This window comes from Bison bison, unplaced genomic scaffold, assembly GCF_000754665.1.
Source record: "Bison bison bison isolate TAMUID 2011002044 unplaced genomic scaffold, Bison_UMD1.0 scf7180017864484, whole genome shotgun sequence".
NCBI lineage: Eukaryota > Metazoa > Chordata > Mammalia > Artiodactyla > Bovidae > Bison > Bison bison.
Genome location: NW_011495044.1, coordinates 1,704,053 through 1,718,993, shown reverse-complemented (window position 1 = coordinate 1,718,993; position 14,941 = coordinate 1,704,053). Strand labels below are relative to the sequence as shown.

The window sequence follows — 14,941 nt, the reverse complement described above, 5'->3', positions numbered from 1 at the left end:
ATGCTATCTAGGTTGGTCATAACTTTCCTTCCAAGGAGTAAGCGTCTTTTAATTTCATGGCTGCAGTCACCATCTGTAGTGTTTTGGAGCCCAGAAAAATAAAGTCTGACACTGTTTCCACTGTTTCCCCATCTATTTCCCATGAAATGATGGGACCAGATGCCATGATCTTCATTTTCTGAATGTTGAGCTTTAAGCCAACTTTTTCACTCTCCACTTTCACTTTCATCAAGAGGCTTTTGAGTTCCTTATACTCCAATAAAAGTCATTAGAAGATACTGGCTCTAATTTCCTGTGCTATACAGTATATCCTAGTTGCTTATCTAGTTTATACATAATATGTATCTCTTAATCTCATATCCCTAATCTGCCCCTCTCCCTTTCCTCTTCACATAGAAAACTAGTTCACTTTCTGTAACTGTGAGTCTATTTCTTTTTGCATATGCATTGATGCATATTACTTTTTAGATTCCTTTTTAGATGTAAGTGTTATCATGCAGTATTTGTCTTTGTCTGACATTTCAGTAAGCATAATATTCTCTGGGTCCATCCATGTTGCTATAAATGGCAGAATCTCGTTCTTTTTTTATGGCTGGAGCTGAATAACATTTTATTGTATGTATACATCACTTCTTTATCAATTCATCTGTACATGGACATTTAGGTTGCTTCCATATATTAGTTACTATAAGTAGTGCTGTTCTGAACATGTAGCTTTTAAAATTCATGTTTTTCCTTTTTTTTTTTCCTGGATATATACCCAGGAGTGCAATAGCTAGACCATATGGCAGTTGTATATTTAATTTTTAAAGGAACCTCCATATACTTTCCACAGTGGCTGCACCAATTTCCATTCCTACCAGCAGTGTGCAAGTGTTCTGTGCCTCCTCTTCTCCAACATTTATTATTTGTAGATTTTTAATGATATTCATTCTAACAGGTGATATTTTACTGATATTTTGATTTGCATTTCTCTAATAATTAGTGATGATGAGCATCTTTTCACTTGCTTGTTAGGCATCAATCTGTCTTCTTTATAAAGCTGTCTATTCAGGTCTTCCATTTTTTGATTGGATTTTTTTGATATTGAGTTATATGAGCTGTTTATATATTTTGTATATTAACTCATAGGATATTTTGAATATTTAATGGATTATTGTAAGCAAAACACCTAAGAGGCAATGCTTATAAGGTTTGCTCTTATTATTATTACCACCATCATTGTTATTGTTTTGTTGTTGACATTATTGGAGAATTCCATAGACAGAGGAGCCTTGTAGGCTACAGTCCATGGGGTCACAAAGAGTCGGACATGACTCAGTGACTAACGCTTTCAGGGGATTTTCTGGTGGCTCAGTGGTAAAGAACCTGCTTGCCAATGCAGAAGATCTAGGTTTGGTCCATGGGTCAGAAAGATCTGCTGGAGAAGAAAATGGCAACCCACTCCAGCACTCTTGCTTGGGAAATGCTATGGACAGAAGGAGCCTGGCGGGCTATAGTACATGTGGTCACAAAAGAACTGGACACAACTTAGTGACCAAACAGCAGCAATCCTATTATCTTCTCTGACCTACATGTACTTTCATTGGCTCCACACAAGATTTAGTCTTGGGGGATACAAATACCCAGCTGAGGGCATGCATGATAAGATACCTGCAACTAACTAATTATTACTCCACAGATGGACAGCTCTTTCTTCAAATTTCTAGAGAACAAAGCAGGAAAGGAGCACAGAGTCAATGGAATGGGTCCGTGGCTGGGAGGTAGGACTTCTAGGTTCTAATCCCCTACACACTACCTCTTGCAGACCAGTGACTTTCCTTCTCTGAGCTTCAATTTTCATGGCTGTAACAGAGAGCAGGGAACTGGACATGTTGACCTTGAAGGCCCCTTATGACTTAGAGAGCAGTGAAGTGACCAAAACCAGCATCAATGACCCCCTCAGGACTTAGTCCATGACAAGCGCTCTTATCTGTTTCCATCATTGTCATCATCTGTAAAACAGGGACCATTACACCTCCCTCCCAGGTGTGTTGGGAGGACCTGATGAGAAATATACCTGAAAGTGCTTTGTGTGCAAGGCTGTCCCAAAGGACCACTAAGATGCTCTTGATCATTATACCATCAGCAACTGCTGCCATTTCCCTCAGCTCCCTCCCCAGACATAAACCCAGAAACTTTCTAGGACACCAGTCTTAGCAAAGGAGAGCTAATTCCCATGGAACCCCTCCCAGAAGCATTCTCAGCCTGGGGCTAATTACAGAGTCCCTGGATATTAGGACTGCCACAGCCCTAGCTTTTCCCTTCTTGCAGCCCACCCTGTTCTCCTCGAGGCCTGCAGGGCCACCTGGCTCAAAATTCAACATCCAGAGTCCAGTCTTGCTCCTCATACCAACCGCCCCCACCCCCTGGCCCAGCCCCACTGGTGGTCACAACCAGCTCCAGGACAGCAGGAAGGATTTCAGTTAGAGTTCAGGTAGAGCCATTAGTTTAGACACAAGCACTGAAGCCTGTGATATTGTGGACACAGCCCTAGCCCAAGAGGTTCATAACAGGGCTCTGTTTCTGGCTCTCCCACTATCTAGCTGCATGGTCTTTGCCAAATCCCTCATTTCCTCCAGATCGTATCACTTACCTGGAGTATGGAGAGTAGACGGATAGTAGGATCAAGCTTGACAGTCTTTTAAGTAATTCTGTCATTTAAAGAGTCAGAATGGCATGAGTTTCATCTTATCTTTGATTCTAGATTGCTTCTGACTTAAGGCAAGTCACCATACCTCCTTGGGCCTCAATTTCTTCATCTATCCAATGGGCAAGTGGGTCCTGCATGGGCTATCTCTTCAGAGCTGAAGTGAGGGTCAGTGACACGGGGGAAGGGGAGTCAGGGCCTGGATCAGGGAAGAGTTGGTTATCATTGCCATTCTGGTTCTGAAGAAAAGGATTAACAAGGCAAGTTTTCATCTGTCCCGAGTTCTAGGCCCAACTCCCTCTCTTCCCTGAATCTCTGGGCCCATCAGGCTGGAGGACATATGTGTGTGTATGGCGGGGGAGTGGGGGGCGGTGAGGAAGATGGGGTACAGGAGAAGACGCCCACAGGGCAGTCCTCTGAGACTGTAGTTGAGTCTGGGGAACAGCTGACAGTTGCAGGGAGCCTTGGGATCAGAGTCCCCCGCATCTGCCTCAAAAAGAACCAGAAGAACCCAGATGGAATGCTCAGGTATTTCTGACCCCAGGGACAGTTCAGGGGCACACAGTGGATCAGGGATGCCATGAAAGAAGAAATGTGTCCCCTCCCTGTAAGGTGTGATTCCAGGAAGAAGGAATGGGAAGGGGGATCAGGAAGTAGACACAGGGAGGGGACTAACTTCCATGAAGTGGTTATTCTGTGCTGAGCATCGGGCTCACGTGTACTATCACTGGATCTGCATCATCACCTGTGAGAGAAGAAAAGTGTCTTCCGCATTTTAGAGAAATGGAAACTGAACCTTGCCTCAGAAGACAGAGCCAAGTGGGGGTAGCAGTGGCCTCCACATGCTTCTGGGCGCCTCCTGTTATCAGCCTCTCTGATCTTGTTTGGAGAAGTTCCTTACCCTTTCTGACCCTGTTTTCTCATCTGTCAAATCCCTGCCTCCCAAGGCCTGTACAAAGTAGGCTCTGAGTGAGCTTGGGCTTCATCCCTAAAGGTGGGAGTCAGTGGGGCCTGGGAGCTCCCTGAGTGCAGAGCTGGTCTTCCACGTGCCATGGTCAGCCCTGCTGAGGGCTGTGAGGAGGCTGGCGAGGGTCCAGAGGACAGTGCCAGGCTGTGTCTCGCTGTCTGGGAGCCAGGCAAGAGGACTGGGCTGAGAGGGTTTGAGCTGGGTTGGGCTCCTCCTGGACAAGGGTAGCTCATTGCACGCTCCCCCAACCGCTGCCAATAGCAGAGTGGGAAGCCTCCAGCACTAGGTCATCCTGAGACGTCTGGCTTCTTAGGACTCAGGACTGGAAGCAGCGGTGTGCTGGGAAGCACCTAACAATCCATCCTGGGAGGGGAGGGAGGAGTTCTGAGTTGTATTGTTTTCTGGTTTCTGTGTTGGGTAGATACACCCATCGTGGCCAGATGTTAAGCAAACAAGATGTCACTGATCTCAGAGGTAGGGAGAGATCATGGAGCTCTCCATTATTAGAGCATTTCCATTATCAAAATCCAGTGATGCAGACAACTTCTGAAACACAGGAAACGGATGTTTGCATTTTGTAGTAGAATGATCAGGATGTGAAGAATTTTGAGCTTTTGTTTCTACCCTTTTTGTTTGCTTGTTTGTTTCATTTTATAAACTGACTTTTCATTTCTTTTTTCACTCCTAACTGTTAAGAGTTAATTGACATATAACTATGTGTAACTTTAAGGAGTACAGTGAGTGAATGGATACACTTATATATTGCGAAACAATTACCACAATCAGGTTAGTTTAGGCATTCCTCCACCTCACCATTACTTGTTGTTGCTATTTTGGTGTAAAACCTCACTCTTACAGTACACAATAGCGTATTGTTAACTGGAGTCAGTACGCTGTTGGTTAGATCCACAGGACTTTCTTTGTGCCCTTTGAGCAACCCCTCTCCATTTCCCACCCCACCCCCCAACCCCCAGCTCCTGGCATCCATACTCTACTCTGCTTCTACAAATTTCATGCTTTTAGATTCTACATGTAAGTGAGATCACGCAGTGTTTGTTTTTCTCTGCCTAACTTAGTTCAGATAGCATAGTGCTTTCAAGGTCCATTGATTTTTGTTTTTAACATACTTGACTTAATTACAGTTTATGTACTCAACTTCAGTAATGACCTCGTTTAACACCATCCCACAGCATTTCTGAAAAGTCAGTGCGTGACTCTGGTGACCTGTGGCTGACGGAGAGGGACCTCTGAACCCAAACTTCTCTTCCTGAAGGGATGGGGAACCGAGGCACAGACAGAAGGCAGGATGGGAACTCGGTCATGGGCGGCACAGGCAAGACTTGTGCAGGAATTTCACCACACTGTCTCATTCAATTCTCTTAACAACCGCAGAAAGTTGGGTTATTAAGATATTATTCCTGTCATTTTCCAGAGGTGAAAATGGAGGCAGAATAACCCAAGTTTAAGAGAACGGGAGCTAGAACATGACAGATCCTGATTCAGATTCTCTTTGTGCCCTTAGAGGACATGAGTCCTTGGGCAGTTTCTTGTCTCCACTGGCCCTTGACTTCTTTGTACGTACCATGAAGCTGATGCTACTTTCCAGATACCTTTTGCCAGGACCTGGTTCAAGATCTGTATAAGGTTTGTTCTCCATGGTCAACTCATAAGTATCATCATGTCCAAGTTGTTCTGCAGAATGGAGGAAGATTTTGATTTCCCCAAGGTGGTTCAATGAGGAATGGGGATTTGACTCATTCTTGGTCTAATTGACAAGTTGGACATGAGGTTTAGAAGGTAAGAGGACAATCAGCATGAGGCCTTCAGTTCTTGTCATCGCTACGAGGTGACCAAGTACAATAGCCTCTCCCCTGAGCCAGTCATATCCCTCAGAAGGCTGGAAGAGGAAATAGACAGGTCACTATGCCTCCCCAACCAGGGTGTGGTTTTTTTCTTCCTCTGTCCACAGGGACCTCTTCCTTGTGGGGTTCTTGTTGACAACAGTCAGAGAATTCCATCTTGGCATCCCCACCAGAGACAGGGATGGTGGTAGCAGGTGGCAGAAGGATGGCCCTCCACCCACTCTCCCAGAAAAACCTGGTAAGGAGGCAGGACCATAAAGCCTCAGCAGCTTGGCCCACTGGGAGAAGCTTGGATTGGCTGAAGCTCCCTCTGTCTACACCTGAGAATCTGACAGGCAAGGCCTTCAGGAGCCACGGCTGGCCAGGTCAAGTGCAAAGAGCTGAGCAATGCAGAGAAGGCAGGGGATTCATCCTTCCATCTCTCAGAAGCCTGGTGCTTTTCTGGAGACTGGGTTGCCTGGAATCCTGGCTCACTGGACTCAGTTGCCCTGGGCACTTCCTGTTCAGTCTCTTTCCCTTAAGAACAAGTGACAGTCTCTCTGTAACCTGTGAATGCCTGAGGGGTGAGGTGGTCACTGTGCTGGGGGCTATGGGTGGGATCCAGGCATCTGTGGGGGCTGGAGGTCAGCGGTAGCCAGGTCACCCAGCCACTGGGTCCTCTCTGTGCTTCTGCCCCAACATCCCTCCAGGCAGCTCCCACATTCCCCACTTGTCTTTCTTCCCCACCTCACATCCCATTCTTTCTTCTTAAGACCTCCTTCTTTCTTCCATTTGTTCATGTAGTAAATATGTATGGATGGTTTGTCTGTTTCAAACCACGTTCTAGGAGCTAGAAACAGAAAATGAATAATTTTCTGAGCTTCAGGTCTCCAAGTTCAGCTAAGAGACATTATGAAAGAACAATGCTGGTTATGCTGGGAGAAGCCCTCAACAATGACAGCAGGACCACAATGATTTGTTCCCACTCCCCTGTCCCCTAGAGACCTGGGCTGTTGTGAATTAAGACCTGGTCTCCTGCATTGTAGGTAGATTCTTTGCCATCTGAGCCACAAGGGAAGCCTATATATATATATATATGTGTGTGTGTGTATATATGTATATAATTTTATATAATTATATGTGGTATATATGATTATACCAAGATAAATAATTTATCATTTTTTTTCTCTATGGCTAGTGCTTTTTTGCACCCTGTTTAAAAATTTCTGCCTATTACAAAATGACATAGATACGTTTTTGTGTTTGATTCTAAAAATCTTTGTTTTGTGTTTACCATTTAAAGCTATAGTATATCTGGAATTAGCTTTTGTGTACCATGTGAGGTAGGATTTAATGAATTTTTGTTGCCTGTGTGAATATCCACAGGATCCAGCAGAATATGTTGAAAAGACCATGCTTTCCACATTGTGTTGTAGAATCAGCTTTGTCATGAATCAAATGGCTCTATATTCACAGGTCTGTGATGGACTCTATTTTGTTCCATAAATAGTATCTCCGGTTTATTTTTGTGCCAATGTCATGCTAGCTTAGTTATTGCAGATTTATAGTAAGTGTTGAAAGTCACTCAGTCATGTCTGACTCTGTGACCCCATGGACTATACAGTCCATGGAGTTCTCTAGGCCAGAATACTGGAGTGGGTAGCCTTTCCCATCTCCAGGGGATCTTTCCAATCCAGGGATCTAACTAGGGTCTCCTGCATTGCAGGTGAATTCTTTACCAACTGAGCCACAAGGGAAGTCCAAGAATACTGGAGTGGGTAGCCTATCCCTTCTCCAGGGGATCTTCCCAACCCAGGAATCAAACTGGGGTTTCCTGCATTGCAGGCAAATTCTTTACCAACTGAGCCATCAGGGAAGCCCCATAGTAAGTGTTAATATCTGATAAGTCCTTCAGGTTTTGTTTTATCCTTCAAGATTCTTTAGAATTTCCATATAAATATTACAACCAACGTGTCAGTTTTCTATGGAAAAAAATTGTTGAGGTTTAGACGGGGACTGAATCTATAAATCAATTAAACATATTGATAATGTTGAATTGTCCTGCATACCCCTCATGCACGAACATGGCATATTCCTCCAATTACTTGGCTCTACCTTTATTTCTCTAAATAATGTTTTTCTACACATATTTTATTAAAGTTATTAATACATGTTTTTTTTTTAAATGCTCTTATAAGTAATTTTCTAGCTCCTGGTATAGAGAGAGATGTTGGGTTTTTGTATACTTATTAATTCCAATTTCTCTTTGGGTTTGTAAAAATTTTCTACCTATACAATTAGGTGTTCTGCAAATAATGATCGTTCTTCCTTTCCAATCCTTTGGTCTTTTGTTTATTTCTCTTGACTTATCTCACTACCTAGGACCACTAATACAATAGTCAAAAGAAATAGTAAGAGTGAACATTTTTGTTTCACTTTCAGTGTTAGAGAGTAAGTTATCAGTGCTTCACCAGGTAGTATGATAGTTGCTGTAGGCTGCTTCTTCTTTACTGGAGATGATATTTATTACATTAAGAAAGTTCCCTTCTATTTCTACTTCGCTAAAAAGTTTATTTATAATCTTAATTGACGGTTGACTTTTTTTTTGCCAGATGCTTTTTCTATATCTAAGTTAATCACATAATTTTTCTCCTTTACTTCCTGTAATCAGATGAATTACATTGTTACTAAATAAACCTTGAATTCTTTAATAAACCCAATTTGATTGTGATATATTATCCTTTTTAATATATTGCTAAATTAAATTTGCTAATATGTTGTAAAGAAATTTTGCAGCAGTCCCCATGAGAGAGATTCATTTGTGCTTTTTCCTTCTTATATGTTTTCGTTATTCTTTATATTGTGTTTATACTAGTCTTATAAAATGAGTTGGTTAATATTCACATTTTTTTCCTATGCTTTGAAAGAATTTGTTGATTGCTATTATTCCTCTCTTAAATGTTAGAAAAATTTACCAGTAAATCTATCTTGAGTCTAAAGTTTTCTTTCTAGGAAATTATAGATTCACCTTTTTGGAAAGATAGTGGATTCTTCTGATTTGTTCTTCTGAAGTTTTCAGAAGAACTTCTGAGTTCTTGTTTGTCAGCTTTGGTAGTTTGTGTTTCCATTTGTCCATTTTGTTTGATTATCACATTTATTGTAATAAAATTGTTTGTAATTTTTAAAATTAGCTTTAAAATGACAGTAGGATCTATAGTAATGTTCCCCTCCTCACCCCTGATGCGGGTAATTTGTATTTTATATAATTTCTTTATTAATCTTGCTAATAGCTTATAAATTATTTCAAAAAGTGAACTTCAGGCTCTGTCAGTTTTTATTGATTGTAGCCTTGTTTACTATTTCCTTGTTTTATGCTCATATCTTTATTATTTCCTTCTTTCAACTGTTTTTTGGTTTTGATTTAGGGCTTCTTTTTTAGTTTCTTGAGATGAAGGTTTAATTGTTTAATTTTTATTTTAGCATATTCTAACATATGGATTTAAGACTAGAGAATTTCTCCTAAGCTCTGATAATGTTATTTACATCATTATTTATTTTAACATATACTAATTTCCATTTTGATTTTTTCTATCCCATAAATTATTTAGAAGTATATGCTATAATAATTTTGAACGAATCTGGTACTTACCTGTTATATTTACTTTGACTCCTAGCCTATCTCATTGTTAAGAGTATACTCTGAATGATTCTCACCCTTTGGATTTTTTAAAATTTACACTTATGATGTAACACACAGTTAATTTCTATAAGTGCTCTATGAAGCTACAAAGTTTCTTTTGGTTAATGTTTGCAGGGCAATTTTTCTTCCTAGAGTGTCTGACCTTGTATTAAGGTGTATTTCAAAAAGAAATACAACTTTATTGAGGTATAATTGATGTAACATTGTTAACTTGAGCAACATGTTATTTAGACATATTTACATATTGCAGAACGAGCAAATAATGTTTCTGGTGGATAACATGTAGGTTTTAAAAACTCCATTTGAAAATAACCTTTGATGAAAATCTTTAGTCCTTTTTCATTTAAAGTAATTAACTACATACTAAATTCCACTATTTTCTATTGACTTATCTATTTTATATTTGATCTTTTTCCTCACTCAAAAGAGCATTATTCTGGATTGATGAATATTTTATTAGTTCATTTTCTCCTATTTTAGGTTGTTGGCTATATATTATTTATTCTTTTATTGATTTTTCCTAGATATGTTAACATAAATCTTTGACTTATCACAGTCTAATGCAAGTGGTTCATTTTACCCCTTTTCCAGTTATGCTAAATATTTAGAACACTAACTCTACTTACCCCTTCTATTTTTTATTCTTTTGTTCTTTGCCATATCTTGTCTTTGATTTGTTTTAAATCCCACAAATTTTTATTATTGATTTGCATTCATTATTAATACATATCTATCCTTTCCCTGAGGGACTCTTCATTTCTTTTTGCATTTTTGTGTTTCAGACACTTTCTTTCTGTGTGAAGAACTCCCTTTTAAATGATCTCATATTTTGTTTGTCTGAAAAAGTTTTTATTTAACATTAAAAATTATTTTTAAAAACTTTTTTTGGAAGTGACTTAACCATCAAAGAAGCTGAAAGAGTACTACAAAGAAATCCTGTATGCCCCTAATACTTGGATTTATTGATTTTCAGCAGTTATTATAATTTTCAGAATTTTCTGAGAATAATTTACAAATATCATGTTCCTTTACCCTCCAATTCTTCAGAGAATAGTTCCTAATATGTAAGAGAATAGGATATTCTCTTATGTATTATGTGCTAAGTCGCTTCAGTTGTATCTGACTTTGTGCGACCCTTTGGGCCATAGCCTGCCAGACTCCTCTGTCCGTAGGATTCTCCAGGCAAGAATGCTGGAGTGGGTTGCCATGCCCTCCTCCAGGAGATCTTCCCAACCCAGGGATTGAACCCTGTCTATTACGCCTCCTGCATTTACCACTAGTGCCACCTGGGAAGCCCATTCTCTTATATAGTAGCTATCAATCACAGGGATTGTAACACTGATGCACTTATCTAAACTAATCTAACTCATATTCCAGTTTTATCAATTGTCAAACTAATATTAATATTATTTGTAGCATTCCCCCTGGCAGGTCTACTTTTGCATTAGTTGTTATTTTTTAATTGCCTTGTGTCTATTATACATTCTTAGCCTTCTTTGCCTTTCATGACAGTTATTTTTTAAAGATCAGAAGCTAATTACTTTATAGAATATTCCTCAATGTAGGTTTCTATGATGTTTACTCATGATCAGATTTAGATTTTGTTTTTTTTGGCTGAAAATATGTAGGTGATATATTGTTAGATTTTCACATATGGAGACACATAATGTCTATCTGATTCTTATTGGTGACATTAATTTTAATCACTCAGTTAAGATGTTGTCCAGTTTTTCCACTGATAGCTACCACTTTTTACTTTTGTAATTGCTTTATGGATAGATGTCTTGTAACTGTGTAAATTCTATTCCTTATCAAATTCCATCCCCATAGATTTAGCGTCTGCATCAATTAGGATCCTTGCAGGAGACACATCACATCAGTAATGTGAACAGGGAAAATTTAATACATAGAATTTTAACTGGTAAAATTTTAACTGGTAAAACTGCTGAAAGGGATAAAAGAGAAGTCTCTGAGATCTAGAAATAGGAATATATATATATATATATATATATAAATTTATATATAAAGGAGCTTCTACCTTGTGGCTTAAGAAGAATGGCTTAATGGGGCTAAGGATTTAGAAGATACTTCCCTCCTTCCTCCTGCTCTTCTCCTATCTTCCTCCACCAGAGAAAAAAAGACTGAGCTCAAACTTTTTCAAAGAGGGTGTGACTGCCACAAGAATACAGTTTGTTACTGGGAGTAGGGATGGAGCCACAGGCCAGAGCTCTCCTAGAAGTGGCCACTGGGTGGGGAGAGTGTGTGTAGCCTGAGTATGTGACCATGACTGGTCCACACCAATCAGCTGGCTCTCTGCCTGAGTAACTAAGGAAGGAGAATTGAAGTCCCAACCTAAGTGCCTTCCTGCTGCCATCATTTCATTGCCCTGGTATCTCCCTCTATTGGAAATGCCTCCCACTGTCATCTGCTAAAGAGACAAGTTTACAGGGTAAGGAGAAGCTTGTAGCACATCCAGACAAATGATCTCTAAGGCAGAAGGGAAGGCCATTTCTGCAGGTTTGGGGGCTGGAGTGGATAGCTGTAAATTGATTGTTGCTAGACATTTGAGTGACCAGTTCGTCCACTGAGGGGTGGGGAGTAAGACTGGGGAGATTGCAAATGGGCATTTACTACTATTTAGGGTTTAAGGCATTGTGTTAATATGAGATACTTCATATACATCATCCCAAATCTTCCTAAAAACCCTGAGAGATGAGTGTTATTCCGTTCAGTTGCTCAGTCCTGTCTGACTCTTTGAGACTCCATGGACTGCAGCATGCCATGCCTCCCTGTCCATCACCAGCTTCCGGAGTGTTATTAGCCACATTTGATGCGAAGAACTGACTCATTTGAAAAGACCCTGATACTGGGAAAGATTGAGGGCAGGAGGAGAAAGGGATGACAGAGGATGAGATGGTGGGATGACAGAGGATGAGATGGTTGGATGGCATCATCAACTCAATGGACATGAGTTTAGGTAAACTCCGGGAGTTGGTGATGGACAGGGAGGCCTGGTGTGCTGCAGTTCATGAGATCGCAAAGAGTCGGACACGACTGAAGGACTGAACTGAACTGAACTGAATAGATGAGGAGCCTGAGGCTTAGAGTGGTTAAGTAACTGCAAGGCACTAAATGAGCAGTGGGCTCAAAATTAAAATCCCAGAGCTTCTGCCGCCAGATCTTACTAAACTATCATATTTTAGATGGCATTTAAATTAATGTGATTCTCCTATAGGCCCACCATGTGGATGCCTCCAGGGCAGAACCAAAGCTGGGTTTCTGAATTTATCCTGCTTGGCTTCTCCAGTGACCCCATGACCAACAGGACCCTCTTCAGTGCCTTCCTTCTTCTTTTCCTGAGCTCAGTCCTTGGCAATGGGCTCATCATCACCCTGATATGCCTGGACACTCATCTCCGCACTCCCATGTACTTCTTCCTCTGTATCCTCTCCCTGCTGGATATGGGCTGTGTCACCACCACTGTGCCCCAGATGCTAGTGCATCTTCTTTCTCGATCTCAGACCATCTCCTTTGCTGGTTGTTGGCTACAAATGTGCATCTTTGGTGCTGTGGGCCTGACTGAGTGCATTTTATTTGTTGTCATGTCCTTTGACCGGTATGTGGCCATCTGCTATCCACTGCGTTATACTGTCATCCTCAGCTGGGGCCTGTGCACACGACTGTCAGCTGGGACCTGGGCCTGTGGTTTCTTCTTCTCTCTGATCCACACTTTTTTCACCATGAGACTGCCATACTGTGGGCCCAACATGGTCAACCACTACTTCTGTGAAGGCCCTTCAGTACAAAATTTGGCTTGCATGGATACTCATGTCATTGAAATGGTGGATTCGGTCATCAGTGTCTTCATGGTTGTTGCCCCACTCTCACTCATTCTGGCCTCCTACATCTGTATTTCCCAGGCCATTTTCAAGATTAAGTCCATGCAGGCCCGCTGCAAGGCTTTCTCCACCTGTGCCTCCCACCTGACTGTGATCACATTCTTCTATGCTCCAGCCATCTACATCTACATGAAGCCCAATTCGAGGTATTCCCCTGAGCGAGACAAGCAGATCTCACTCTTTTATAATGTCTTCTCTGCCCTCCTCAACCCTGTGGTCTACAGTCTGAGGAACAAGAACATCAAGGGGGCTTTTCTCAAAGTGATGGGTAAGAGTAGAGTGATCTGTTGAATTAGGAGACAGGCAGAATCTAAGATAGAATGCCCAATATCGAGAAAAGGTGGAGTATCTATAATGTATGAAACCAACATTATACATGTGAACCAATGTAGTATTTGGTCAGTTGAACAAAGGTAGGAAATGAAACTAACATGGCTATCTTGATCAACTTGCTACATTATGGTGCAACGAGAAATAGCTCCCTAGTCTTAGTGGCTTACAACAGTGAAAGTTCATTTATTGTTCATTTTCCATGTCAGTTGTAAGTAGACTGTGATCTTCTGCCATTTGATTCTTGGATCCGGCCTGAAGGAGGAGGTCTTATCTGGAAATGCCAGTCTTATGACTGAGAAAAAGGAATAATGGCTGAAATATTAACACATGATTTGTATTAATACTCTCAAACATTTGTTAATGTTTTAATTCATTTTTCCCTTAAAAATTTTTTTGAATTAGAAGATAATTATTTTACAATATTGTGATGGTTTCTGCCATACATCAACATGAATCGGTTATAGGTATACATATGTCCCCTCCCTCTTGAATCTGCCTCCCACCTCCCTCCCTAATGTTTTAATACGTTTTTTTGAAGAATCTGACAGAATAATCAGAAAAAAAATAGAATAATATGTTATACAACAGGTTAATGCAAAGAATATACAGCATGGAACCATGTGAGTAAAATATGTATGCATAGGAGAAAAATTCAACTTATGGCAATATCCTATATAAAATTATATTTTTTCATTGTTCAGTCACTAAGTCATGTTTGACTCTTTGCGACCCCATGAATTGCAGCACCCCAGGCTTCCCCGGCCTTCACTGTCTCCTGGAGTTTGATAAAACTCATGTGTGTTGAGTTGGTAATGCCATTCTATGTCACAGTAGGTGGAGTGACTTGTGAATTTTCTGTGAATTCACTTGTGAATCTTGTGTGATTCTTCTCACAAGAAAAACTTGTGAATCTTCTGTGAACCCTAAAATATATTAGAAAAGCATAGAAGAATAAATGTTATTGCTTGGGTGCAGCCTACTTGGGGCTCTGAGCCTGAGACTTAGCATGGGCATCCAACTTTCTTTCATGCATCATTGGTGACCCAGATCGTGGGATGAGTCAATTCCAATATTTCTTGAGCATTCATTAAGATGGATCCAACCAGTACCAGGCCCCATGGAAACCAAGACAGATACATGGAGAGGTTTACAGTAAGGAAATTATAATATCACAACTGGACATGGAACAACAGGCTGGTTCCAAATAGGAAAAGGAGTACCTCAAGGTTGTATATTGTCACCCTGCTTATTTAACTTCTATGCAGAGTACATCAAAATCCAAAATCACTGCAGATGGTGATCGCAGCCATGAAATTAAAAGATGCTTACTCCTTGGAAGGAAAGTTATGACCAACCTAGATAGCATATTCAAAAGCAGAGACATTACTTTGCCAACAAAGGTCCGTCTAATCAAGGCTATGGTTTTTCCTGTGGTCATGTATGGATGTGAGAGTTGGACTGTGAAGAAGGCTGAGTGCTGAAGAATTGATGCTTTTGAACTGTGGTGTTGGA

The 14,941-nt window shown here is 40.7% G+C and overlaps 2 protein-coding genes across 3 annotated transcripts in view; both read left to right on the top strand.

Moving 5' to 3' along the window:
- Window positions 1-14,941, top strand: part of LOC105004875 (olfactory receptor 2D2-like) — a 139,956-nt gene that overhangs the window by 5,860 nt on the left and 119,155 nt on the right. The gene's annotated exons all lie outside the window — the stretch shown is intronic.
- LOC105004980 (olfactory receptor 2A12-like) lies at window positions 12,440-13,387 on the top strand. Its single transcript, XM_010862804.1, has one exon. It carries the CDS (start codon window positions 12,440-12,442, stop codon window positions 13,385-13,387), a length of 948 nt encoding a protein of 315 aa, XP_010861106.1.